The following is a 27,971-nucleotide window of genomic DNA, read 5'->3' as shown; positions in this document are numbered from 1 at the left end:
AAAATAGATTGCTCCAAATTCTAAGCAAAGTAAAGCGTTCACTCATGCTCCCTTTCCTCATCCTGCTCCCGTTTTATAAGCTAGAATACCATATAAAATTATAATGTTGGTATACAATGGGTTTTTCTTTATTTCATGTCTTTTACGCACCTTAACTCCCTATCAGATCTGCCCAATCCTTACTTTCCTCTCAATGTCAACTATTAACAGTGCCCCCATATCATCAGATCTGTTCCGAGTCAATCCGCACATCAACAATTTACCACTGATTTAAGATTTGAATAATCTCATCAAAAAGATAACTTATTAATCTTGACTTATTACTTAAAAATAAAACATTTGAGACAATTTCTGATTCTTAGATTTTTAGTGCAGTGAATGCCGATGGATTTGAGATAAAAATGTAAACTTACGGTCTATCCTCTATTCTAAAACTTTCTTGAAATTGTGGTTTCTTTTCTATTCTAAAAATTTTTATTGTAAACCAATAAGAGGATTATCTATCATTTAGCGGTAGATTATGAGCTACTGATGTAAAGTCGGCCAAGTGCTTGTCAGGGACACCCTTCTTTTTTCCATTATTGGCCGATGACGCCCATCTCTTAAGCATGCCCCAGTCCCGCCTTCGCTACACTACCAACACTTTGGTCGTCCCCGCGACGGAAAGCAGTTGAGGACGCCCAAAATCAGCTTTCGATTATGCAGATTTGGGCGACCCTGAGAGAAGGACGCCCATCTCCCGATTTGTGTCGAAAATAAGCCTGTAAATAATATCGACAGCGTCTTGCAAAAGTCTTCACACCCTTGTACATTGTTCACATTCTGCTGTCTGTGACTGAACAATTTTATTGATGATGCATTGACATAATACCACATTAGTCATTATATAGCCAAACAAAATAACACAATGCAGAAAATAACTTCAAAACAGTATGAAAAAGAGATCCATCATCCAGTTTTCTATATTTAACAGCAAATCCCTTACCCCCCCCCCCCAGAAAAAAAAACATGGCGTACCAAATATGAAGCTAGAGGCGAGGCACTTGCGGCTCGAGTCCAGGGACCAACCCTACTTCATCAATACACGGCAAGATAGAGGCGGTCCAGCAGTTCACCAGAAAAAAAAACAGAATAGGGGATGAACCCTCAAACAGAGTTCAAGATCATGCTCCTGGCCCTGTGCGGAAGGGACTGAATATATACATCCTACACTGTCAAAAATAGTTTCATATGCATGGGGGAACCGCCTGCATGTCTTCTTTCCAAAAGCATAAACGCGTGCATGCGTAGGGTTACCATACGTCCGGATTTACCCGGACATGTCCTCTTTTTGAGGACATGTCTGGGCGTCCAGAAGGATTTGGCCATCCTGCCCGTTTGTCCGGATTTCTGGACAAACGGGCTGGCTGGCGGGTGCGGGACTCCTCTCCCCTACTCTACTATCCCTGGTGGTCTAGAGGTAACTCTTCGTCTTCGGGGCAGGAAAGAGCCCCCTCTTTCCTGCCCGGAGCGCTGCTGCTAGCTGCCCTGCATACTGTGAGTCCGGCTCTCGGCGTTTCAAAATGGCCGCCGAGAGTTAAAGCAGCCTCGCGAGACTTCAACTTTCGGCGGCCATTATGAAACGCCGAGAGCTGGACTCACAGGATGCATGGCAGCTGGCAGCAGCGCTCCGCGCAGGAAAGAGGGGGCTCTTTCCTGGCCTGAAGAGATACCTCTAGACCACCAGGGATAGTAGAGTAAGGGGAGGGGAGGTGACGGGGGGGAGTGGAGATGACAGGTGAGGTAAGGTGATGGGGGGAGGAGGGGGTGCCCGGGGGAGGGGAATATGCGTCAGGGGCGGGGCAAGTGTCCTCTTTTTATGAGGACAAAAAATGGTAACCCTAACAGTTTTGCCAAGCCCAAAAAGAGGGGGCCTCCTCCCCCACCCAGGCACTCAAAACAACCCGCTTGCCCATGGCTCCTGCTTTACGGATTAATAAGACCTGAGACATTCTGTCTAAAAAAAATACAATTCAAACTAAAAGGTGGAAATCTGCTACAATTATCTATATATCATATAATTAGTGTAAAAGAACAACTATAGAAATATACTTCCAATATGAAAGTATGACATTAGGTTGTATAAATCAATTAAATAACTCCTAACACATTTTGAGGTGTATTTTCAAAGCACTTAGACTTACAAAGTTACACAGAAGGGCATTTTCGATATGATGTCTAACTATGATTTTGGACGTTTTGCTGAAAACATCCAGAATCCGAATAGCAAGTATAGCTATTTTCGAAACAGTAAAACGACTATTTTTTTTTTTTAATGGCCACTTGCTAGATGTTTTTGTGCTGGGTGCATTTATGATTTTGGTCCATTTTCGAAGAAAAAAAATATCCAAGTGTACAAAATCAAGCCATTGGGAGGAGCCAGCATTCTTAGTAGAATGGCCACACACATCCTAGAAGAGCAGCGGGTCACCCTAGGGGTGAGAGACTCCTGAGAAAAATAAAGAGTCATGGGATAGGATGCAAGGTTCTGGTGTGGATTGTGAATTGGTTATTGGACAGAAAACAGTGGAGTTCCGCAGGGATCTGTACTGGGACCAGTACTATTTAACATATTTATAAATGATATGGAAATGGGAACCACGAGTGAGGTGATCAAATTTGCAGATGATACAAAACCATTCAAGGTTGTTAAAACCCGTGCGGACTGTGAAATATTGCAGGAAGACCTTAGGAAATTGGAAGGCTGGAAGAGCGACTAAAATGATAAAGGGGATGGAACTCCACTGATGAACGTTTTTGGTACTACTGATATTGGACATCGATTGGAGCATCCTTGCTGCGAGGCTGTCTAGAAGCAAAGGGATCTTAGATTCTCTACAGGAAGAATTGTTTCAGAAGTGGGTGACGGAACAGATGCGGGATAGAGCTACTCTAGACCTGTTGCTTACAAACACAATGGTTCTGCTGTTATGCTGGGAGATCATTTGGCATCTAGTGATCACCGAATGGTGTAGGTCAATATTAAGATAAAGGAGGAGAGGGGCTTTTTCAAGATTGAAGATACTAGATTTTAAAAGAACTAAGTTTGCTGAGATGGGGGAATTTCTCAAGGAAGAGTTAGTTGAATGGGAACAGCTGAAGGAAGTAGATCAGCAGTGGGCAAAGCTGAAAGGAGTCATTTTAAAGGCGACAACCCTTTATGTTAGAAAATTACATAAAAGGAAGAGAAAAAGAAGACCACACTGGTTCACAAATTTAGTTGCTGAAAAGATAAGGGAAAAAAAGTTTAGCCTTCGTACAAGACAACTCAGAAAGAGGAAGACAGGCAAAAATAACTAGGAAAGCTAAGAGAAGCTGGAAAAGCTGTCAGGGAAGCCAAGAGGCAAATGGAGGAAAAGACAGCCGATATAGTAAAACTGGGGGACAACACGGTTTTTTAGATATGTAAGTGACAGGAGGAAGTGACATAATAGCATTGCGAGGCTCAAAGCTGAAAGGGAGGAATATGTAGAATTTGATAAGGATAAAGCTGAATTGCTTAATAATTACTTCTGTTCTGTGTTCACGGACGAAAGGCTGAGGGTAGGACTGCAGAAAACAAAAGCTAAAAGGGATGGATGTATGGTAGACCTGGACCAATTCTCAGAAGACTGTGCTCATGAGGAGCTAGCTAAACTAAAAATAGACAAAGTGATGGGGCCTGATGGGGTACATCAGAGGGTACTCAAGGAACTAGGAGATGTCCTGGCAGATCCACTATCTGACCTCTTCAATGCTTCAGTAGAGTCTGGTGTGGTCCCGGATGACTGGAGAAAAGCAGATGTAGTCCCTCTGCACGAGCAGAAGTAAGGAGGAGGTTAGGAATTACAGACCTGTCAGTCTGACCTCAGTGGTGAGCAAACTAATGGAAACGCTTCTAAAATGGAGGATCGTGAGGTTTCTCAAACTGAATGGCCTGCAGGAACCAAGGCAGCATGGCTTCACTAGAGGCAGACGAATCTGATTTAACTAGGTGACCAAACAGATAAACGTGGGAGGGATGTAGATGTGGTGTACTGAGTCTCTGACACAGTTCCGAACAGGCAACTGATTAATAAACTAAGTGCCCTCGGTATGGGACCTGAAGTGACCAACTGGGTTAGAAACTGGTTAAACAGGAGGAGACAGAGGGTAGTGGTAAATGGAGCATGCTCTGAGTGGTGTACCACAGGAATCAGTCCTTGGGCCGGCTCTTTTTAACATCTTTGTGAGTGATATTGCAGAAGAGCTGTCTGGTAAAGTTGATCTCTCTGCGGATGAAACCAAAATATGTAATAGGGTAGACACCCCGGAGGGTGTGGATGAGGAAAGATCTGGCAAAACTTGAAGAATGGTCCGATAATTGGCAACTAAAATTTATTGCTAAGAAATGCAAGGTCATGAACTTGGGTTACAAGAATCCAAGGGCACGGTACAATATCAGGGATAAAGTGTTTCTGTGTACAAAAGAGGAGGACTTGTGGGTGATTGTGTCTGATGACTTGGGGGTGACTGTGTCTGGTGACCTTAAGGTAACCAAACAGGTAGAAAAGGCGATGGTCAAAGCCAGAAGGATGCATGGGTGCATAAGGAGAGGGATGACCAGCATGAAAAAAAAGAGGCGATAGTGCCCCTGTATGTGTCTCTGGTGAAGCTCCATTTAGAGTACTGTGTACAATTCTGGAGACCACACCCACGGAAAGATATAAACAGGATGGAGTCGGTCCAGAGGGAGGCTACAAAATTGGTAAGCTGTCTCCATCATAAAACATATGGTGAGGCGTACATGTATACACTGGAAGCGAGGCAGAAGAGAAGGGATATGATAGAGATGTTTAAATGCCTCAGTTGCATCAATGAACAAGAGGTGAATCTTTTCAAATGAAGGAAAACCCTGGAATGAGAGGGCATAGGAAGAAGTTGAAAGGAAATACGCTTAGAGGAATCTAAGAAAATACTCCTTCACGGAAAGGGTGGTAGATACGTGGAATGGCCTCCCAGTGGAGGTAGTGGAGATGAAGACTGAGTCAGAATTTAAAGAAGCATGGGACAGGAGTGAGTGTGTCAGAATTTAAGGAAGAATGGGACAGGTATGTGAGATCCTTTAGGAAAAGAAGGAGTTAGTGGTTATTGAGGAAGGGCAAACTGGATGGACCATTTGACCCTTATCTGCCATCATGTTTCTGTCATCCCAGGTCATATGAATTTTCAGCAGTGCCACAGAGGAAAGAAAAAGAACAGGGACTTGGTTTGACCAGAGCATCATGGGCTCAAGGAAAGCGTGAGCTGGGGGGTCATATTTTTCTGTCAGCGGCAAAAATGGGAATCAAATCATATGAATGGTTCAAGTTATTGGAATGGAGGAGATAAGAGAAAGACAAACATGGTGATCTTATACAAGAACAGGCTAAATATATCATACATTTGAAGTATTCTCAAGTAGAAGATGTAGACAGAAATATAGCAGATGCTACCAGAAAACTGGTGTCAATATTTTTACTGCTCCATGAATTTTAACAGGAGCTTCTTTGTTGTACTATGTGCAGTGTTGTTCAAAGTACTAGGTCAAAGTACTTAAGTATTAAAACATTATTTTTACTTAACTAAAAGCACAGTGAAGAACACAAAAAAAAATTCACTTAAGAAAAAAAAGTTACTGCCTAATAGTTTGAGTAAAGTACCGTGACTATAAGGAATACAACTACAGTTAACATTTTTATCCCAGTAACTCTCTTGCCCAACAATTCAATCCATTTGTCGCTTTTAGTCAAACTAAGTTCTGAAAATCATTCTCACTTATGCAAATGCACTGTGAGACATTTTCAAACCAGCACAACCTAAAAGGCATTCAACAACATGTAAGTAGAGTGTTCAGTCTGATAAAAAAAGTTCCTTTAAATCAGACCAGGCTGCAATATTAATGATGTCTTCTAATAGGGTCTAAAACTATTGATCAAGGGACTCTATGGCTAAAACACTTGACTTAGGAACAAAAGAACATAAAAACAGCCATAATGGGTCAGACAAAGTCCATCTAACCCAGTATCCTGCTTCCAACAGTGTCCAATCTAGATCACTCACCTGGCAGAATCCTAAAGAGTAGCAAGATTCCATGCTTCCAATCCCAGACATAAGTAGTGACCTTTCCCATGTCTACCTTAACAGCACTTCATGGACTTTTCCTCCAGGGACATGTTCATAACTTTTTTTTAAACCTAGATATGCTAACTGCTTTTACCACATCTTCTGGAAACAAGTTCCAGAGCTTAACTATTTGTTGTCTGAAAACACATTTTCTCATATTTGTTTTAAAAGTATTACCATGTAACTTCATGGAGTGTTCCCTAGTCTTTGTACTTTTTGAAAGAGTAAACAATCGATTCACATTTGCTTGTTCTATTCCACTCAGGATTTTGCAGACCTCTATCTTATCCCCCCCTCAGCTCCAAGTGAAGAACCCTAACCTCTTTCCTCATATGGGAGAATATCCATCCCCTTAATCATTTTGGTTGCCCCTCTTTGAACCTTTTCTAATTCTGCTATATCTTTTCGAAGTTAAGACAACCAGAATTGCACGTAATACTCAAGGTGAAGTTATAATATTCTTTTTCTTATTTTCTATCCCTTTCTTAATAATTCCTGTTTGCTTTTTTAGCTACCACCAAATACTGAGAAGATTTCAACATATTGTCCACAATCGCACCTAGATTTCTTTCTTGGGTGACGATTCCTAATGTGGAAGCATGTAGCTAGGATTTGGATTATTCTTCCCAATGTGTTTCTGTTTGTATTTGTTCACATTAACCCGCCTGTTTACTAAGCCGTGCGGTAGTGCCGACACAGCCCATTTAAAGTGAATGGGCTGTGTCAGCATTAGTGCATGGCAGCCACTAGCGTAGCTTAGTAAACGGGGGGGGGGGGGGTAAATTTCATCTGCCATTTGGATGCTCATTCTTCCAATTCCACTCCCATCCTCCCACCCTGTCAGACTGTCATAGTAATGCTTGAATGTTTTCACTTATATACACTGTCAGCTAGCACATTTGCTTATTTCCGATCTGATGAAGAAGGGCAACCTTCGAAAGCTAATCAAGAAATGTATTAAGTTATGTCCAATAAAAAAGGTATCATCTTATTTTCTTTTCCATGTTTTATTTTGTTTGATTTCTATTGATAACCTTAAGACCCTCCTGAAATTTCTCACAATCCACAGGTGACTTAACAGCTTTGAATAGTTTTGTATCATCTGCAAATGTAATTCTCTCATTCATCATTGACATTTCCAGATCAATTTCAAAAATATGTTAAAAAGCAGCGGTGCCAGTACAGATTTCTAGGTCACTCCATTATTCACCTTTTTCCAATAAAAAAAAACCAAAATAGTCATTTAACCCTACCCTCTGTTTATCTTTTAACCAGTTCATAACCCACAACAGAACATTGCCTCCTCTTGCACAGCTTTTTAATTTTTTCAGGAGTCTCTCATGAGGAACTACATCAAAAGCTTTCTGAAAATCTAGCCTTCATTATAGTAAAGAATGCAATATCATGGTCATTTTAATCTGCATTAGAAGTAGGGCTGCCTAATTTTGCATTTTCATCTTCAATTTCCAAGAAAGCTTTCACAAAGTTTAAAGCATTGTCTGTTATTGTTTAACAACTTTTTGTCTGATGGCAAATGCTGTATGAATGTCCTCGAGAACTGTCCTTGAGAACTGATGCAAGGTCAAATGTTTGTGAACCCTTCAAATCTTCTTAAGGCCAGACAAGCAGACTTCCTCTCTAAAGACTCTCACCAACAGTCAACCCAATGTAAAATTTTCCATGGGATGACCAGCAGCCTGTTGTGATAGAGACATATGGCTGCTCACCAAGAATTGCAACCAGCTCCAGCTTCAAAGTGACCCAACTCATCACTGCTCTGTTTGACTAGTACCCAGTAACCAGTTCAACACCACAGGCAACTCCACTGCTCTCACAGGCTATATTCCCTCATCCACTGTTTGTGTGATGAGGTTTGCATTTGTAAAATCCTGTTCCAGTTTTCGCTGTTTCATTTGGTTTAATAAGGAATCATAACTTATGTCTCGCTTCCACTTTTACTTTTTACTTTGAACTGCAATCATCACATGCAACTAAATAGTAAAACTGGTGAAATTATTACTGCGATCAAACCGTTTCCTGTACTTCTTTAGAAATAAAAGTGATAAAAGATTTTACTTAAGTGCAGTAACTAGTTAAGAAAACAAAAGGACCACTTGATCCATCTCATCTGCCCAGTTGTACCTGCTTACTGTCCTGTCCCAGGTCTAACCTCATCCCTCACCACCAAGGCCTCTTTAAGGGGTAATTTTATGAAGGGACATGGGTGTGTGGTACAATGGTTTTGTGCTTAAGTAATCCCTTAAATTACCAGGGGGGTATATGCACATAAAAAGCAGGTGCGCAGAAATACACAAGGCAATTCCACAGACTAGGCACTAACATTTATGTGCCCACTGAACGCATAAAACTGTACAATACTAGCATGTAAACCACTTAGATAGTGCTACCGACTGAACGGCATATCAAGCATAAATAAAACTCGAAAACTATACGTACATATAGGTGTATACGCCTGTTTGCTGCCTAAGAACTACTCTATAAATATGCAACTACTCTGCAAGGGGGAGTGTGAGCGGGACACAGGTGGGGCTTCCACTTCATCTCACAACTTACAGAATCCTGTAAATTACACACATCCCTGCTGGAATTAGGTGTCCATATTTATGCCAGCTCCACTGTGGGCACCTAAGCCTTAGGTATGCCAATACCAGGTTATGACATTACCTGTTATCTTGCTTGAAACTACATGTTGTATGTCTATCTATTTCTCTACTATTGTAAGCCACACAAAACTGAATAACTGAAATTCAGATTACATGGGATATAAGTACCAACAAATAAATAAATAAATGCTAGTATTCTGTAACAGGACCTATAGAATAGGCTCCTACCACACAGCCTTGGAACGCCTAATTGGAGGTGCCCAGTTAGAGAATTACCTTCATACCCCCTGGATTCTATATAGCACGCCTAGAGATCCGAGCCGAAATCCAAGCATCTTCTGTAACAACACATGTAACTTAATAGCACTTAACAAGAAATAATGAGCACTAATTGACAGCAATTAGAATTTACACACACAACTCCCTAAGCACATTCTGTAACGTACTGCGCACCGGCAAAAAGGGGAATGGTTATGGGTGGGGGAAGTGCACGTTTCAAAATTTACACGCGTTGTTATACAATACAGCCCTCTGCACCTAAACCTACGCACCAGGACTTATGCCACATTTTTGTTGGTATAAATGGAGGCGTGTAGCTTTAGGCGCTGTGATATCAACTAAGCCGCTTATAAAATATGCGTAGGCGGAAATGTTAGTGCCAGTGGTCTAGTGCAGTGATGGCGAACCTTTCAGAGACCGAGTGCCCAAACAGCAACCCCAAATCTATTTATCTATCGCAGGTGCCGGTACTCATTATGGGCGGGGTCACCACATATGACTCCACCCCTATGATAGCCACACCCATTACACCAGCCATGGCGCATATAAACAGACATCATTGAAAATATTATACTAGTATAGGAGAAAAAAATAACATGATTTTTTTTCATTTTAAATCATTTCTGTAAGCTGTTACAGCTCCAGTATACCCAGTGCAAAATAAGACAGCCGATGTAAATTCTCAAACTGGACATATTCCAAACACTAAAATGAAAGTAAAATGATTTTTTTCTACATTTGTTATCTGGTGATTTTGTTTTCTATCCATATTAGTCCTAGTCTCTGATTCTGCTGCTCTCTATCTGTTCTCTTAACTCCGTTTCCAGGGGTTCCTTTCCATTTATTTCTTTACTTTCCTCCTTTCTTCTTCATTTCTTGCCCTCCTCTCACCGCTATATGTCTCTATTTAGGAATCTGAATAGGGCACACAAGAGTTCAATTCAAACTATTTACATAGCAATAATCTGATTTCATTTTTCCAGAAAATCCTGAATCCGTTTGGCCAAATCAAACTTTGGCATGAAACAAAAAAAAAAAAACAACAAGATATGCAGCTGTGTTAACACTCTAAGTGCCTGACGTTAATCCATTCTGAACAGTCACTACAAGTTATTTCATGGGAAAAGAAAAGTGTCTGCCAAAGTTTGCTCACCTGTTTCCTAGAATTATTTGGCTGGTCAAATCATTTCTTGTTGTACTGGTCCTAGGAAAAACCTGCAAATTCTGGAAGTTTTAATATATCTGTCTAATTTGGAAGGTTATTGCCCTGCTGGCAAAACAATCAGTCAGAAAACTGAGAAAAAAAAGTAAAAAAAAAAAAAAAAAACAGAAGTGCAGGTCCAAGTGAGTCAGACACAGAGCTCCAGTTCTTAGTACTGCACTAGAGTAAACACTGGCAGATCAGGAGTCCTGGCTCTATTAAAATTATTAAGCACATGCAAACAGGAACTTTGTAGGTGGCTTCTAGAAAGTGAATAAAGCGCTATTTTAGTGTGCACTAAATGCCCTGCAGCCCACAGGAATATAATGGGTTGCATGGCATTTAGTGACTGTTTTCAGATTTTCACCACATTCAAGAAAACAGGCATCTAGAAAAAGTTTATATTTGCAAAGGCTTAACAAGTTTTGTTTAGATTATTTAAAAGGCATCAAAACTGCTGAAAAAAGTTCACTACAAAATGAATAAAACTGTAGACACAACATATTTCAGGAACAATACTGAAATCAAAAAATAAATTGGTGTGGAAAAACATACCATAACGAATGAAGTACAGGGCCCAACTGCCACCTCATGGTGTGTGCGGATGCTATGCGCTAATTAGTGAGGCAGGGTGCACTCAAAGTGAAACGGAGGGAAGCCACCCAGACACCTTGGGGCTCATTTTCAAAGCACTTAGCCTTCCAAAGTTCCACAGGTTTCTATGGAACTTTGGAAAGCTACGTGCTTTGAAAATATGCCTCCTTGTGTTCCAGAAAACATGGTTAAAGTCAACATATATTGAAGTCTCTTATCTGTGCTGTCTAGATTGAAAAATGCCCTCACAAAGTGTCCACTTTGAGATGACATCCAGAATAGGGTTACCATACGTCCGGATTTACCTGGACATGTCCTCTTTTTGAGGACATGTCCGGGCGTCCGGAAGGATTTGGCCAGCCTGCCCGTTTGTCCGGATTTCTGGACAAACGGGCTGGCTGGCCGCTGGCGGGACTCCCCTCCCCTTACTCCACTATCCCTGGTGTCTAGAGGTACCTCTTTGTCTTCGGGGCAGGAAAGAGCCCCCTCTTTCCTGCCCGGAGCGCTGCTGCTAGCTGCCCTGCATACAGTGAGTCCGTCTCTCGGCGTTTCAAAATGGCTGCCGAGAGTTGAAGCAGCCTCGCGAGACTTCAACTCTCGGCAGCCATTTTGAAACGCCGAGAGCCGGACTCACTGTATGCAGGGCAGCTAGCAGCAGCGCTCCGGGCAGGAAAGAGGGGGCTCTTTCCTGCCCTGAAGAGGTACCTCTAGACCACCAGGGATAGTAGAGTAAGGGGAGGGGAGGTGACGGGGTGGAGCCAAGTGGCAGAATAGTAAGATACTGCTGTTGTTTCTCCGTTTATATAGAGGTTCTCCTGCTTAGTCTTTGAATTTCTCTCTCATTTTAAACGTGTATCTTTGATATCTTTATGTTTCTCACTGCACAATAGGAAACGCATTTCTGTTTCTTTTTCTCCTGTGTTGCACCACATGCACAGTCTGGCTTTTTAGGGAGTTCAGTTTTATCCGCACGTTTCTAGTATTTCTACTCTCTGGTTTCTTCCTTCACCCTCTGGTCTCTCTTTATCCTGTCACAGACCAACCCTTCTCCTGTCTCGCCGGATCTATAACCCACCGATGACAGGGGGAGGTGAGGGGGTGACAAGGGGCAGAATGAAGGCACGAAAGGGGCAAGTGTCCTCTTTTTTTTTAGGACAAAAAATGGTAACCCTAATCCAGAAGCACTCCCATCCCACAGATTTTCTAAACAAAAGCAGGCATGCATTTTGCAGTGGATACAGAGTACATCGTGGCGGCTTAAGCCTGCTTTTTTCTAGGAGTATGACAAACACACAGAGAGTTGAAAAAGTACATTAATTCTATGCCCTGTCCTAAAACAAGCCTCCTCTCCATACAGCTAGAAATCTGTGTGCTCCAGCTGCAACAAAGGAAGGTGAATTCCAGGCAGACAATTAACATGGGTAAAACACTTTTTACTAGAACAGCTTTGAAAGATTGCTCTGCTCTTTGCTGAGCAATGACTCTTGTATCCGTGCCATGCTATATCCACAGTTCTACAGAAAGGACACACAGAAAGAATATTAGCACTACATTTCAGGAAATACTTTGTAACCGAAGAGGCAATAGATATCTGGAATCATCTATGGGCAGAAGCAGACCAAGAAATCCCTAATTTACAATGCTAGGATTTGGAAGGTTTGTATTCAGCTGCCAGATCGGAACTGAACTACTCCTGATTTTCTCAGGTGTAATATAATACACACAGGTTTAACAAGGACATCCATTATACCTGCTGACAAAACAGGATGTTCAAGTACACCTAGCGGGACCATCGGGGAGAAAACAGTATGGTTAGGGAAGTTACTGTAAGCGCAAGAGCAGGTACCAGGCAGAAAACAATCCAGAAGAATTAACAAAAGATTTACTAACAAGCACAAAAGCTCAGGGAGAGCAAGCAATGAGGAGCAGAGTTTCACTCAATAGTAATCCCCTGGATGACTGGCTTTGTGCACTGTGCAGATGCATAACTATGTGAACTTTGCCATACTTTCTGCAGCTGTGTGGTAGAGCTGTCTGCTTTCTCTGTACACATACACACACGTGCCCCGATACATTATATACACACAGAATACAAAGAATCTCCCCCTCCCCCACTCTCACCCCAAAAACTGTACAACCGTAAACTCACTATAACAGGAAGAAAATTCATATTCGGTATGTGAAATTCTCTCTCATGAAGAATAAAGAAAGTTTTTAAAGGTTGGGAGGAGGAGGAGGGGCACTGCTCTGTAATGCTAACAGAGAGCAGACACATGTTCTCAAGGCTGTGACCCACAGATGTTGAATAGAGGTGTCTAACAAAATTACAGATCTTTTGAAATACAATCATCCTCCTATTACTAATATCCCATTTCTCATCATATGTGCTTAAGAAAGCTTCCAGTTCTCACCTCGAGCCACAATATCTAGTTCATCTTCTTTCCTGAATTAAGTTGGGAATTAACATTGAAGCCATGCAGTTAAAGAAGCCCTCTTCCTCTCGCCACCACAGAGCACTCCTGCAGTCTAGTCCCTCTGTAGATACTCTTACACCTTCCAGAGACTTTTCTCTACACGAGTGCTCTTCTGCTTTCTTCCAGCTCCTCTCGTATGATTAAAAACACGAAAGACATAGCCGTTTCCCTATCAAGGTCACAATGTTGCTATGACCTGGCACTTCCATATCCTGACCAGTCCCATCCCAGCTCTTGGCTCTCTTGCTGACCACATATTTAATATCAATCTTTATTATGTATTTATTTTCAGGAAGGCAAATATTAGAATACCATCCCCCCACCCCCAAATTATGGGACCAAGGTGCTAACTGGACAGATTGCGATAACAAAAGTTACAATCAATCAAAATACAAGTTTCTGGTACCAAAGACACGTCAAGGCCATGGGTTAGATAATGCTCTTAGCATTCAAAGTTTAAAATATGAAATAAATATCAAACGAGCTGGGGGTGAGACCATTATACAAGATTAGCTTAGTACATTTACGCCTGGCTTTCAATAACTCTTTTCTCTTTCATCCAGTCAGTGCGGCTTAAGCTACAAAGCTGTTTCTGCCGGACTAGTTTCAAAATTTGAGACCACACTGGTTGGCAGAAGCCCTTCCATAACTGGGATGAAAGGGAAGGAGTCATTATTTCAGCCCACTAACACGACGAGATCAATATTCAGCTCTGCGGTCAACATATTTCAAACACCCAATTTAGTTTCAAATTACATATATATGCAGTGGTGCTATTCATTTAGGCAGTGCCACTGAATAATTACATTGAACTTGGAATGTCCAAATTAGATGTTTCAAGTTATACTTGCTATTTGTGCAGCCCACATTTAAAACATTTAGACACAAACTATACTTCTAAGTTTTACCCTCTCCCGAATGCCCTACACTCCACTCCCTTTTTGAATGGATATTGATTTATACATCCAAAATCATCAATTCAAGTGGCCTTGAATTAAAAAACAAACAAACACCACCACTTGAGGTCAGGGCTGCCCCCGCCTACATAATTATAGAAAATTGGGTGGAATGTTCTAATGCTCCCTTGACATCCATTTTCTCCCTGTCCTACTATCTCAACATGCACTGACCCTCCTTGCCCTTTCTTATTGTGTTATTTAGGCAGGAGTGAGAATTATACTATATAATTAGGACTGCTTTTAATATTAGATAAATTACCATAAAATCAGCCAAACAAAAAAAAAAAAAAACACTGTCCTACCAGACAATACGCAAAGATCTCTTTCTATGGCAAACCACACAGATAGAAGGACAAGCTCAAAGGAAATCAATGACTGTATACCACATTCACCTCAGGTGATGAGCAAGAGCAGTATAAACCAGTTAATTGCCCAACCAGCTTCTATACCCCATTGAAATAGGTTTTACTGTTGTCTTTTTTTAAGTATTGTGTTTAGACCACAACAGTGTCAACCTGGAGATCACATCCTGTCCACAACTCACTGGATGACCCTGAGGATGCCACTTAGCCTCCCTGTGCTCACACTTAGGTAAGCAGCTATTTGAGGTAAGAATGCTGTAATCATGTATACTTTGCTAGACTAGATACACTTTGGTATTATGGAAATAAACATCACCAAATGAACAAATGTAGATGAATGTTTGTTCACCCTCCAGTACTTTCAGTCTATGGAGTAATGCTGCACACTTTCAGCACAGGTGCTTGGCTTGTCTCTTCTCACCTGCCATAAGCAAAGCGTCTGTCCTTATGATGATCTCCGAAGGTGTCCCAGAGCCGGAGAGATACACTGACCTCATCTACTACATCACGAGACCGTTCCAAGACCTACACAGGGAGGAATCGTAGGCCATGATCAAAGAACACATGTCCAAACTGCCTTCCCTCCCTCTCTTCTCTTGTTTTCCCTCACATTATTGTTTTCCTTCGTTTTATCATTAACTCCTTTTTCACATTCTTACCTATTCTTCTATCCATGCCTGCAATCTGCCATTTCCAAATCTTCTGCTCCTCTCCAATCCTATTTCTGACCTAAAACAAATACAGCCTTTCCTATCATCAACACTGTAGGTTTCTTCTCTGTGCCCATATATTCTATGTTCTCTATGAAAATGTGTGTTTCTATAAATCGATTCTATTCACTGCTGTAGACACATGACTCAAATAATCAATTATACCAACATCTGCCTCCTCCTTCCCGCTATTTCTAACTACCTAAGAAAATTGATCGCTCCTCTCACCCTTATTCTCCCCCTTCTTTCAAAAGCTCCCTCTTTACAAAACCTATCGCTTTAGTACCCTTGCCCCTTTTCTGAGTTTGATGTAAAGGGTGTTGCTTCTTTTTTTCCTCTCTCACCTCCTGGCACACTCGATACTGGTCAATGGCCCAGACAGTAGGCACATGGGTCGCCAGCAGCTGGTACTGGGTGAGGGTTGCATTGCATGCCCTGGCACAAATGAGACGGGTCTTTCCAGCCGCATTGTCCCCAACCACCACACACTTAATAGTCTCAACATTGGGTCGCTCATAGTCCAAGTCAATATCCATCGGATAGTAGCTGTGAATAAATGAAGGGCAGAAAGATTAGGGCACTGTTTTGGCTCAGCACACAGAAAAGAAAACCATGCAGATCCCGAACGATAATATCATAACCTACTTACCTTCTGAAACCTCAAAGGATTATATTTCCTGTGAATTCATGTAGGGCAATACATGAATTTCCTATCCCCTCCCATCTCACAAATTGACTTTCTAAAGGCTAACAACAACCAGATATACTATAAAGCCTTATGCAAGAATCTCAGACTTAAATTCATACCTACATCTTATTTAACAGGACTATATACCTCATATTTCATGGGTTCATCAAGTTGCTCTGTGTATCTTCCCTTTCCCTTGGGCAAACGTTTATAGCAACCTTGTACACCCCTTTCATTCAAAAAACAAAGTATATTATACTATGCCATTATACAAACAGTCGCACCTAAATATTGGTGCAATTCCTGGGCTTAAGCGCTATTCTATAAACCGCACCCAACTTTAGGCATGGTTTCTAGAATACCACTACGCACTTTTTTCCAGCACCATTTGTACTATTCCCCCCATGGTGGAAATATGCAGTCTGCTATCCGTATAAATTTACAACAGCCTTTTTACTGGCCTTCATTTATCAGGATAACTACACAGATAATGGACTGAATATGGCCACCCTCCACAGAGTTGAGTAGAACATTCTCACTCTTTCACAGCACAATCCAAGCAGTCTGTAATTTTCAGCAGCACTATCTATGCAGTGGCACTAAAAATCCACAGATATGGCTATCCAGGGCACTTATTCAGCTGGTGGATGCTACTACCTGGATGAGCACTTTGGAATAATGGGGCCTATACTTTCGGCAAACCTTTTCTCAGAAACTATCAATGACTTTATATATGTCTCAGCATCCACCAACAAGACTAATAACTGTGTGCATACTGCTTTCATTTCAAGGATCTTAGTCCAATCAATACAGGACTTCTGTCTTCAAGACCTAAATTAGTAATCTAATCCCACCATGATGTGCCTAAGTCACACAGCAGTTCAGGAATATTAAAAAAAAAAAAAAACACACACACCTCTCTTCTACTTTTTGAGAATGTCTTGAAAACAGCTGCCACTGACAACCTGTCAGCATCTGTCCACTCTAGCCCAACTTCCTCCACATCAAAAAGATCTCCCCAAGCCTGCCTTTCTATCTGCTTTCACAGGCAGCTGAAGCTCCACCAGTAACCTCCTGTCCATTCCTCTATCCCTCTCCTAGGAACAATCTCATTCTGCATATGCCCTTTCTTCTCCTACCCCATACCCTCCTGTATCTGTCCCTCTTCCTTCTCCCACCACAGCCCTTGCATCAGCCTCAGTCCCTTCCTCCCATCCCCAGCCCATAAGCTCCTATCTGTGTCCTTGTGAGCCCCTGACCTCCTTCTCCCAAGCCCAGCATTAGATCCCTTCTCCAACCCCTATCCCCAGTCTCTATCCCTCAGTTAACTGATCCTCCTTCTCCCTACCCCAGTATCAGACCATTTCTGCCACCGTCAACATAAACCCCATTTTGCCAACCCTAGCCTCACATCAGACCCCAGCCCCTACATCAGACCCATCTCCCTTCTCTCACCAGCCCCGCCCCGTCAGACCCAAACCTCCACCACCACCACCTTTCCCATTCCCAACACCAGCACCTTTAACTCTTCTGCAGTGACAGGAGCTTTCCACTGCTGCTGCTCTGCTATCCTTTGCTGGCTCTGGCCACCAGTACTGCATGCTTGTTAAAAATCAGAAAGCATCTACTTCCAGTTTCTCACATGAAACAAGAAATAGTTGCTCACTGATTTTAACAACTCTATGGTTCCAGTGGTTAGAGCTGGCCAAGTATATGCAGAGCAGAAGCAGTGGAACAGACAAGTCCCTGCAGGGCCAGTCCAAAGGTATCTGAAACCCTAACCAAAATTCAGACATGCGCTTGCCCCCCCCCCCCCCCCCCAGTTCAAGCATCTCCCCTTCCTTTCCACAGTCCAGCATCAACCATGTCCCCCCCACTTCACCTCCTTCCTTCTTTCCCTCCCTCCTTCACTCAATCCCCCTACCACAAGGTATTCAGTATCTTACCTCCCTTCCTTCAGGTGGAAATGTGATAGCAACTATAGAAGATAAGTGTGCTCAAGGCCCCAGGCCAGTTGCCATGCTGTCATATAGTCACCTGAGGAAGGTAGGTAAAGCAATGAATGAATACCTTGTGGTAGAGAGAGAGAGAGGGAGGGAAGCAAGGAGATGGATGCTGGAGACCACAGCGGGAAGGGGGGTGGAAAAGAGTTGTTGGGAGACTGTATTGGTGCCGCCTTAAGCGGATGGGCTAGCCCTGAGCTCCCTTCACTCTGCAGGTTAACAAAGGAAGCAGCTTGCTGGAAAGTTTTAGTGCAGCAAGGGTCTATGTGGGCCCCCTCCCACATTCTAATGCTTATGTCTGCTTCTAACTTTCTCATAGAGCAGTGCCTCCAAACAGGTTAATTCTGTCCATACCAGGACAGGAATGCACCTCCCCTTAAACTGGGGTATTCTGGGTACAATCTCAGTCTCTCAGATTCATTGCTGCTTCCCTTGTTAGTAGTACTTACACTGTGCCAAAGAGAACCTCCTTCTGGAGCTCCAAGGCCTAATACATACAGGAAACATATCAAGGAATGCTTAGACAGTTTACTTTTTTTTTTATCGGGTCAGTGGAGCTTAAGACAGCTTGCTGCTATTTCTCTGCTCACGCTTGTCTTCTCTCCCATTCATGCTTTCTTTTGCAGTGCCTTATCCTGGCTTAAATCCCATCCTAAAATCGCCGTTTATAGAGGAGGTAGACCCCTTCCTCTGCTGGAAGCCCCGCAACAGGTTGTTCAGGCCTTAATCTTCTTTCATTTAGATTACAGTAATGCCTAGTATTTGGAGATACTGGGGAGACTGTTGAAAAGATTGCAAATTATACAGAGCACCGTGACCAAGCCTGTGTTGCAGTAGGAGATCATAAAAGGGACACAGGTACTTCACTTTTGATTTATTTGCACTTGCTACCTGTTGAGGCCTGTGTACGTTTTAAGATTTTAACTTTTGATTTTAAAATTTTTACACAGCGCACACAGAAGGTAATTTTATAAAAGGTACACCTGTTTTATAAAGTCAAGGACACGACTACTTGATTTTATAACTTAATACCACAGGTGAATGTAGGCACTAGCATATACACCAATTCAAGGGCTGGTGAAGATGTCAACAGGTATGCACATAAATTGAGGAATTTTTGTCTTTTGTTATAAAATTTTTCTTGGTATTTTGTCTTGGATTGCTCTGCCTTTCTTGTGGACTGAAACTGGCGACTGGGGTTCAGATGCTCGTAACAGCGCAGGAAAACACTGGCCCAAACACCAAAGAAAAATTACCGCACAATTTTCAACAATAACAGCATGGAAATTATACGCACGCTGTTAGTGTTGAGCACTGGAAATTCAAGGGGGAGGAATGTGCCTGACAGATGCCCACAAGAGCTATGCGGTAAGCACAGCTCGTGTGGTCTCCAGAGAAGAGACCCTGGGCAGAAAGTATACCAGACAGCAAAAATGTAAAAATATAAAATAAAGTAAACAAAAAATAACACTGGAAACGACACCAGAAGCAAGGTGCAGAAACTGCAGAGCTGCACAAAAGCTACAGCTTTCCAGTACCCGCAACCTCCAGCATCAGGAACTGGAGATCGGCGGAGGACCCCTGAAATTAAGCAAAGACCAGCTGTCCCCATCCCTCTCTCTACTCTCAGGGCCCCCTCTGTGACTCTAAACAGTCATCCTAACGCCTGCTCAGAGCTGTCAATAAGTTTTAGTCATTAGGGCAGTGATTTTTTTGTAAGCAGTTTCGCTGGGCACTGGAGGGAATCGCTAATGGCTTCATTTACATCACATTTTAATACTAACGACTTCATTTGCTGCTTCTGTGAATGGTAAAAGCAGAGCCAAATCCTTTTGTGCATTAGGCACACAGTAACGTAAACGATAAACTGGCTAAAACCAGACTAAAACGCTGCAAGCCCGGTTAACTTTCAGCATCAGGGCCTGGGTAGATTAATTACTCCTGGAGGAATTCTGCAAAAATCTGCACACTATTTGCAATTTTCTTGTGCAGAATTCCCCCATTATAAGAGTTGGCTTCTCCCTCCAAGCATGAAATACCCCTCTACCACCACCAGAGCAGTTTCCCTCTTCAGGTTCCACCTTCTCCATTTCTCTTAGGTTATATCCCTTCCCCTGTTACGTTCAGTCCCCAGCTTTCTCTACCCCTTCCTCCAGGGTATTATCCCGTGGCAGACTACCTCCCATTTTTCTTCCTCTCCTCCACCCCCTTTTTGTTCATGTAGTCTCCACCCTGTAACAGCACTCTGCCTTCTAGAGTTTTCTCTGTCCATCCCTCAGCCTTCACTGCCCTCCCTTTTCTCTCCCATAACTCCCAAGGTATCTCCTCCTCCCCAGACAACCCCCCCCACCTAACTTTTCTCTGTCCCAACCCCACAGCAAACACATTCCATTCACCTTTTGCCAGCCCTCCACTCTTCCATGCTGCACACATTCCCAATTCAACTTTTCTAGCCCTCCACCCCAGGACACACATATTACTCAACTTTCTCCATGACCTATGATACACACAATATCTACCTGTCTCAGACCCCCCACCACCACCCATGAAACATACACCCCATCTACTTCTCTTCAGCACCCCCCAGCACATGCTACCCCAACCACTTTACTCCATCCCCCCCCCCCAGGCACAGACTACCCCATCCATCTTGCTCCAACCCCCCTCCCATGGCACACATCACTCCATCCCCCTTGCTTCAGCCCCCTCCCCCACCATGGCATACACAACCCCATGCACCTTCCTGCAGACCTCCACCCCATTCCCATGGTGCACACAAACACACCTCATCCACTTTTTTTTCAGCCCCCTCATGCTCCATCCACCTTTTCCAGTCTCCCCCCCCCCCCCCCCCCCCCAAATCCATCTTTTTTCCAAATATTGGCTAGGACCTGCATAAATGCAAGCACTCAGCAGCAGTCCGGTCAGACCTAGATATTCAATGCCAATGCCTGAACAGGGCGTTGAGTATCCGGTGACGGTCAGCATTTAAAAACATGTTGACCACTAATGGCTGTATATTGACCAGATTAATTAAGACTGCATTTCAATTAAACTTTTTAATTGCACAATTAAAGGTATTTAATTAATTTGTTTCCACTGCAGCTCCTTGTGACTCTTGGCAAATCACTTATCCCTCCACTGCCCCAAGTACAAAATAAGTACCTGTATATATAATATATAAACCGCTTTGATTGTAACCACAGAAAACTGGTATATCAAATCCCATCCCCGTCCCTTCGAGGCTGATAATATTCCTCCCTCCCACTCCCAGATCTTCCCTCCCTCTCCTTTTTCCCCAGTTCCATTATCTCCCTTTCTTTCCTGGGTCCATTCTCTCTTCCCTTCCTTCCTCCCTCCCATTGTCCACCACCCCTCCCTCCCTCCCCCATGAGCTGCAACACAAACTTGGTGGTGAGCATCACCAAGCTTTTCTCGTGGTTGCAGGAGCTCACCGCCTCAGCCATGGCTTGGACCCTCCAGTTCTGCTCATGGGTCTGTAACTCACTCCCCTCCCCTCCATGGCTCAGCATCACTCTCCCCTCCTCGCCAGTCTATTTTAAAAGATAGTCTTCTGTTGGTCCCCGGAAATGCTGCGTAATGATAAGTAGTAGTAGTATTTGCTCTGCACAAAAATGCACAAACCTATCTTAAAAAAAAAACAAAAAAAAAAAAAAACTGTCCCTTACTATTATCATGATTAAATTTCTTCTTCCATTGTCCTGCCCCCAAAGTTATGTCTGCATGTTTACATTTATTATATTAGTCTTTATGTTATATAATTCAAGCTAGCATCGACTTCCTGGTAGGACTTGTAAGGGATGATCTATAAAAACAGAAATTACATGTAACCCATTTCCCCCCAGTCACTGAGAAACCTGTCAAGTTCATACTTTATTCCCCCCCCCCCCCCCCCCAAAAAAAAAAGCATACATTCTGATTGTATTGGTTATTTTCTCTGCTCCCTAGTCTTATGGGGTATTCTCTGCACCCTTTCATTCTCCACCTTAAGCTCAAGAGTGAGCTGTCCTCAGCTCTCTATCCCTCTCTTCCCTGAGAAAGCACTATTTTTCACCAGAGGCCAACATCTTTCACAAAGCCTAATATTCTTCCTGCATTTAGCCCTGCATCTATCCAGTCAGACAGACATCCCTTTTCCACCAAAGTTTAATTTTCACCTCTGCAATAATTCAGAGCCCATTTGTCCTGTCACTCAATTTGCACTTCGTTCAGTCTGGCAGCCTGTCCTACAACCAGGGCCGCCGAGTGGGGGAGCAGGGGGGACAAAATTCCCCGGGCCCAGGCACCACAGTCCCCTCCACCCAGTGGTGTGCTGGAGCCGGCTCGCAAGAGCCAGTTGTTCTTGAGGCGAGCCGGCTCTCCTCCCTCCCTCCCCCGAGCTACAGGGTCCCGCCGAGTACCTGAAGGCATTCTTCGGGACAAGCAGGAAAGATGCCCAGTCTTGCCTGCTCACTGCCGGCGCTGACCCTCCCCCACTGCCGGATCGCTCTTTAAAAATGGCCACCGAGACTTCTGCTGAAGTCTTGGAGGTCGCCCTTGTAAGTCTTGGCGGCCATTTTGAAGAGCAATGCAGTAGCGCCGTGGGAGAGTCAGCACCAGCAGTGGGCAGGAAAGACTGGGGATCTTTCCTGCCTGCCCCGAAGAATCCACTGGACAACCTGGGTGCCTGGAGAGGGGGGGCAGGGGAGCGAGGAGAATCGCTGGGCATGGGTGGCTGGAGGGGAGGGAAGAGAGAGGAAGGAGATGAGATGAGGGAAAAGGAAGAGAGGAGAAAAACTGCTCATGGATGGAGAAAATAGGCAGAAGCTGGATCCACTGGACAGTCAAGTCTGCGGAGGACCCAGCTTTTACTTACGGATGTAGGGCAAGAAATGAAGAAGAAAGGCGGAAAGTAAAGAAATAAATGGAAAGGAAGCCCTGGAAACGGAGTTAAGAGGACAGATAGCAGCAGAATCGGATACTGGGCCAGCATGATCAGAAAAACAAAGTCACCAGACAACAAAGGTAGAAAAAAATCATTTTATGTTCATTATAGTGTTTGGAATATGTCCACTTTGAGAATCAGGTGCTCAACATTAAAAGTTTATATTTACTTGTTTATGGCATTTTATCCCACATTAAACATGAATTAGATTGGAACCTGGGATCATTAAATTTTTTTTTTCCTGGAGTAATGCATTGCCCCCCCCCCCAGGCTACCTCCCCGGCTATAGCCAGCTCTGTAATTTTTTTTTTTTTTTGGGGGGGCGCAGAGGTGTACTGGGGAGAGAGCCTGTTAAACATTTACCAGCACACAACTGCCTCCACCCGCCCCCCTCCGTCCACCACCGGGCCCCCCTGAATTCAAATCATAGGGCCTCACCTCGACCTCGCTCCGTGTGAAAGAAGCGCAGCAGCAGAAGTCTGCAGATCGCCTCCTTTCGGGCCTTCCCTCCCTGTGTCCCGCCCTCGTCTAACGTAACTTGCACAGGGATGGAAGGCCCAAAGGGAGGTGATCTGCAGACTGCCACTTCTGCGCTTCTTTCACACGGAGCGAGGTCGAAGTGAGGTGCTATTATTTGAATTCAGGGGGGCCCGGTGGTGGACGGAGGGGGGCGGGTGGAGGGGGCGGCAACTACGACAACCTCGGGGGGGGGGGGGGGGGGCAGGCCTGGCCCAGTCTCTCGGCGGCCCTGCCTGCAACTCATTAGACTCCTGCTTCAAGGACTCATCCTGCGTGTGCAGAACTCTCACTTTTTCAACTGTTTCACTTATTTGCAACAAATAGTTGACATTTAAAAAAGCAAACCTTCTTTTAGACATTGATTTGGTTCAGCTAGCTGTTTAAAACTGTGGGATCCAGCACATCCATGCCATCATCAATGCTCACTGTTCTCCCTTCCTATTTAAAATATTTACATTCCAGTAATCCCAAGAATTTTCAGCAATCTATTTCTATTCTATGCATGTTTTGTATTCCGCCCACATTCCAAATAGGATTCGTTGTGGATTACAACCAAGAAAGCCTCAACACCTGAGGGATGTACAATTTACAAAAATCATATTTAGTTCTTTTTCACAAACAGATACTTTTTTAAAAAAACTTTCCTAAAACAGAGGCAAGATGAAATTTGTTTTGATTCTTGAGGTATATTCCAAATCCTGGCACCCTGATAAGGAAATGAAATTATCATAAAAAAATACTTTTACACAAATATTTTTCAGAGATGGATAACCTATTTGTAAAGTTCACCAAAAAAAAAATAGAAAAAAAAAGAAAGAGGATTATATCTATAAGCAGAAATAACAAATAATTTAGTAACTTCCTAGGAGTTCTGAACATGAAGAGATTTAAAAACTAGACAAGTTAATTTATACCAAATACATTTGTCTATGGGCAGCCAATGAAAATCAGCCAAAGTGGAATCTAGCAGCAGTATTCTGCATCAATTGAGGCTTTTTTAAAGTTGAATTGTAACATTACAGTACAGTGAATTACAATAATCTGAGGGCATAAGATAAATTGAGCAATAAGCCTAAAATTTTATGCAAAGAAGGCCTTATAGATCAAAATTGTCTCAATCTAAAAAAAAAAAAAAATTCTTAGTTAAAGCATCAATTTACTTCTGAAAGGACAACCTAGAATCTAAAATAATCTCAAGAACTTTTGAGCTGTCTCAATTTTTAAGTTCTCGCCAGAGGGCAATACAAACTCTTTCTTTGGAATATTTTCATAATCACCACATCAAACCAAAGAATCTTAGTTTGGTTTAGTTTTAGAAAAGTTTTACTTGTCCAATTGCCTACTAAAGAAATATGTTGTTTTAAAGAAATCAGAACAGAATCATAAATGAAACATTGGAAATAAATCTTTAAACAAGTCTCTCTTCTCCAACTCATCCACAAGGTCAAGCTTAGACAAGCTGTGGCAAATGATATTTTCCATACATCCCCTTCTAATAGCTATTGCTTCATGGGATTCCTATTCTTGCTCAGGCCAAGTTCAAGATTATACATTGAAATGAAAAAGAAATTAGAGTTCAGAAGAAGAATAGCATTTTATCTTCACAACACCTTTTTTCCTTGTCTCCTGCTTCCTAAATTCTCCAATTTGATTCACTCTCAGCCTACTTCCACCCTACCCCCCCCCCCCCCCCCAATTACTGTTCAGTTTAGATACTCTTCCTAGATCTACTTGGCCCCTTCACTCCCAGTCCCTAAAAGACTGCTCAAGACTGGAAGACCCATCCACTAACAAAAAAAAAAAATTTTACTCAAAAAATATTCAAATTATATCAAGTTTTGTTTTCTGCAAAGACAGAACTACTCAGACCCCCTTTCACTAAGGCGTGCTCACGTTTTCAGCGTGCTAAAATTGGGCACACAATAAATGTTAGAGATGCCAATGCATTCCTATGGGCGTCTCTAACATTTAGCGCACGCCCAATTTTAGCACGCACTAAAAACATGAGCAAGCCTTAATAAAAACTACTCACGATCACCCGACTTTCAGAAAATCACTCAAGACCAACTTATTTGGAAAAGTTTATGCCAAAGTCCCTCCTTGTATCCATAACTCCTGAACTGTAGCTATCATAACGGCATATTGAACTCTATTACCCTTTCTTCTTTTCTTCTCCTCTGTAATTACTCACTAACCTCTTCAACTTCAATGTACTTGATTGTTTGTTACCGGATTGATGTATGCCTTTTCAGACTGATGTAAGCCACACTGAGCCTGCCCATGGGTTGGAAAATGTGGGATATAAATGCTATAAATAAATAAAAGACCCCCTATATTACTTAAAGAGACATTACTGTATGGCAGTGCAAATTAGTTAACAACCAATATCCTTGACTCTTAAAAAAAAACTTAAGTAGTTCAAAGATTTGCTGATTTCAAGTTGACATGCAAGCTCATTTTCAAAGCACTTTGCCTCCCAAAGTTCCATAGAAACCTATGGAACTTAGCCTCCCAAAGTGCTTTGAAAATAAGCCTCATGCTCAATACACAACCTTCAAGACATTTTCTCTGGTAGCACCAATACCTACTGTGCCTGAATATAACTTACTTTGAGCTACCAGTGAAAAGACATAACACTAAGGTACAAACATAAACTTACTACATCTTCAACAAGGATGGAAGGGGGGAAATGTTAAAGACAACATACAATAGTTAATTTCGAAGGCCAACAAACACTGAAAACTGTGGTGGTTTTCGTTACACTGCCACACAGTTGTAAGAGTCCTTTACATGAAATCTACATATTGAGTCATTATACAATAGGCTTACATTATTACAGGCCAGATAATAGCGTTTAAATTATAACCCTTCACATCTCTTCCCACCAATACATAAAAAAGAAAGCCTGTATACTCTTTTCATAAAAACTGCCATCTAGCAAACCAAAATACCGCATTATCTGAAAACTTCCCCCACCTCACTTCAGTAACAATTATAACCAACCCCAATGAAATCCTTGCCCAACAAATTCACCTACTGATACCTTTTTCAAGCCTTCATTCCTCTAGTTATGCCCAAAGGTCCTCCTCCTCCGCTACATAAGGACACGCACTTCTTTTAAGTACGTAATAAGGAAAGTTTTGCCCGCTTTGAAAGCCTTCAGTTTTGTGTACCCAGTCTCAGGTCTTGATGGACCTTCACTTCAGTAAAGCACCGTCTCTGCTCCGATGCACTGAAATTCTGTTTCCAAGTTAAAAAGAATTCACCTGCTGAATGAATGAACCCCTACCTACGCCTCCCTTATTTCATTCAACACTAAGCCAACTCCCCTCTGGCTTCATGATTACAGACTCGGTAATGCTCCCTCCGCACAGCTACAACTTTTGAGTCTAGATTCTACAACCACAGTTCTGATAAACAAACAACCAGCAATACCAAACTCCGACCCAAATTCTACCCATCGCTTAAAAGTTATAGCAAGGAATTCCGATCACTTAAGTTCAAGTTTTCACTGATCTCCAACCCCATCCGGTTCTGCGATGGGTCTGCTCGCATCCCTAGGAAAGTTTAGACCCCCCCCCCCCCCCACCACAACTTTGAACCTAGGAAATCTAGGATCTGATATAGCAGCAGACTTTAAAAACAGGAAAAAAACAAAAACCCAGGCATTGGTGCATGAGATCCAAAGGGAGGAAAGGGGGGAGGGGGTCTACAAGCCCCTACTCTAAAGGCACTTACAAATGATCCCAAAGCCAGACTGGATGCTGCAGATCGTGATCTTTAAACGCACCCCTCCACCAAAACTTGAGGGACCAGAGGGGACCCCTCCCGGCAGGGTTCTTACCAAGCCTAGATCCAGGAACTTTGCAAGTTCCCCGGTTGCACTCACCTCTCCCTCCTCCGGGGCTCTCCTCCACCACCTCTCGTTTCTGGTATCTCCTGGCCGTTCCTCTCCTCCTCTGCCTCCTCCACCGCTGGAACTCTCCGGTCAGGTCCTTATCTCCTGCCACCGCCTCCTCCTCCTCCCCCTTCTCCCTTTCCCCACGCCAGCTCCTAGCGATCCTCCACAGTTGTGGTTTTCCAGTCCCCTTCTCTCCGCCGCCTCCGGACCATCATTGTGCCCACAGCAGCAGCACGCGAGATACCCAGTCGCTGCTGCCACCTGCCCGGAGCGCTCCCTCCCCACCCCACGCAACCAGCAAACAAAGAACCCCACCCGGATCTCTAAACCCCCTTACACTGATCCCCAATCAGGGAAAACTGCCGTCAAGTCCTCCCCTACCAACAGCACCGCCGCCGCCCCCTAGCAACTACGAGCTCCGGTGCCAAGAAGAGAGAGAACTCGCCACAACCACCGCCGCCTCGCTCACAGCACACAACTAGTCTCCAAGCCACCACCACACGGCCCCAATACCTGACACACGCCTGCCAATCTGATCATACGTCACAAT

At 43.2% G+C, this 27,971-nt stretch overlaps 1 protein-coding gene across 2 annotated transcripts in view; it reads right to left on the bottom strand.

The window, feature by feature from the left end:
* Nucleotides 1-27,467, bottom strand: part of LOC115461226 (rho-related BTB domain-containing protein 2-like) — a 259,612-nt gene extending 232,145 nt beyond the window's left edge. For both annotated transcript variants that reach the window (XM_030190910.1, XM_030190911.1), the window contains exons 1-3: nucleotides 27,410-27,467; nucleotides 15,710-15,911; nucleotides 15,077-15,180 (exon numbers count right to left, since the gene is read on the bottom strand). In XM_030190910.1, coding sequence (XP_030046770.1) covers nucleotides 15,077-15,180; nucleotides 15,710-15,901 — 296 coding nt within the window. In that variant the 5' untranslated portion in view covers nucleotides 15,902-15,911; nucleotides 27,410-27,467. The remainder of the gene's footprint in view (nucleotides 1-15,076; nucleotides 15,181-15,709; nucleotides 15,912-27,409) is intronic.
* Nucleotides 27,468-27,971: the final 504 nt, after the last annotated feature.

The sequence above is a fragment of the Microcaecilia unicolor genome, chromosome 2, assembly GCF_901765095.1.
Source record: "Microcaecilia unicolor chromosome 2, aMicUni1.1, whole genome shotgun sequence".
NCBI classification, from domain to species: domain Eukaryota; kingdom Metazoa; phylum Chordata; class Amphibia; order Gymnophiona; family Siphonopidae; genus Microcaecilia; species Microcaecilia unicolor.
The sequence above is the reverse complement of the archived record's forward strand: the minus strand, read 5'-3'. Positions and strand labels throughout refer to the sequence as shown.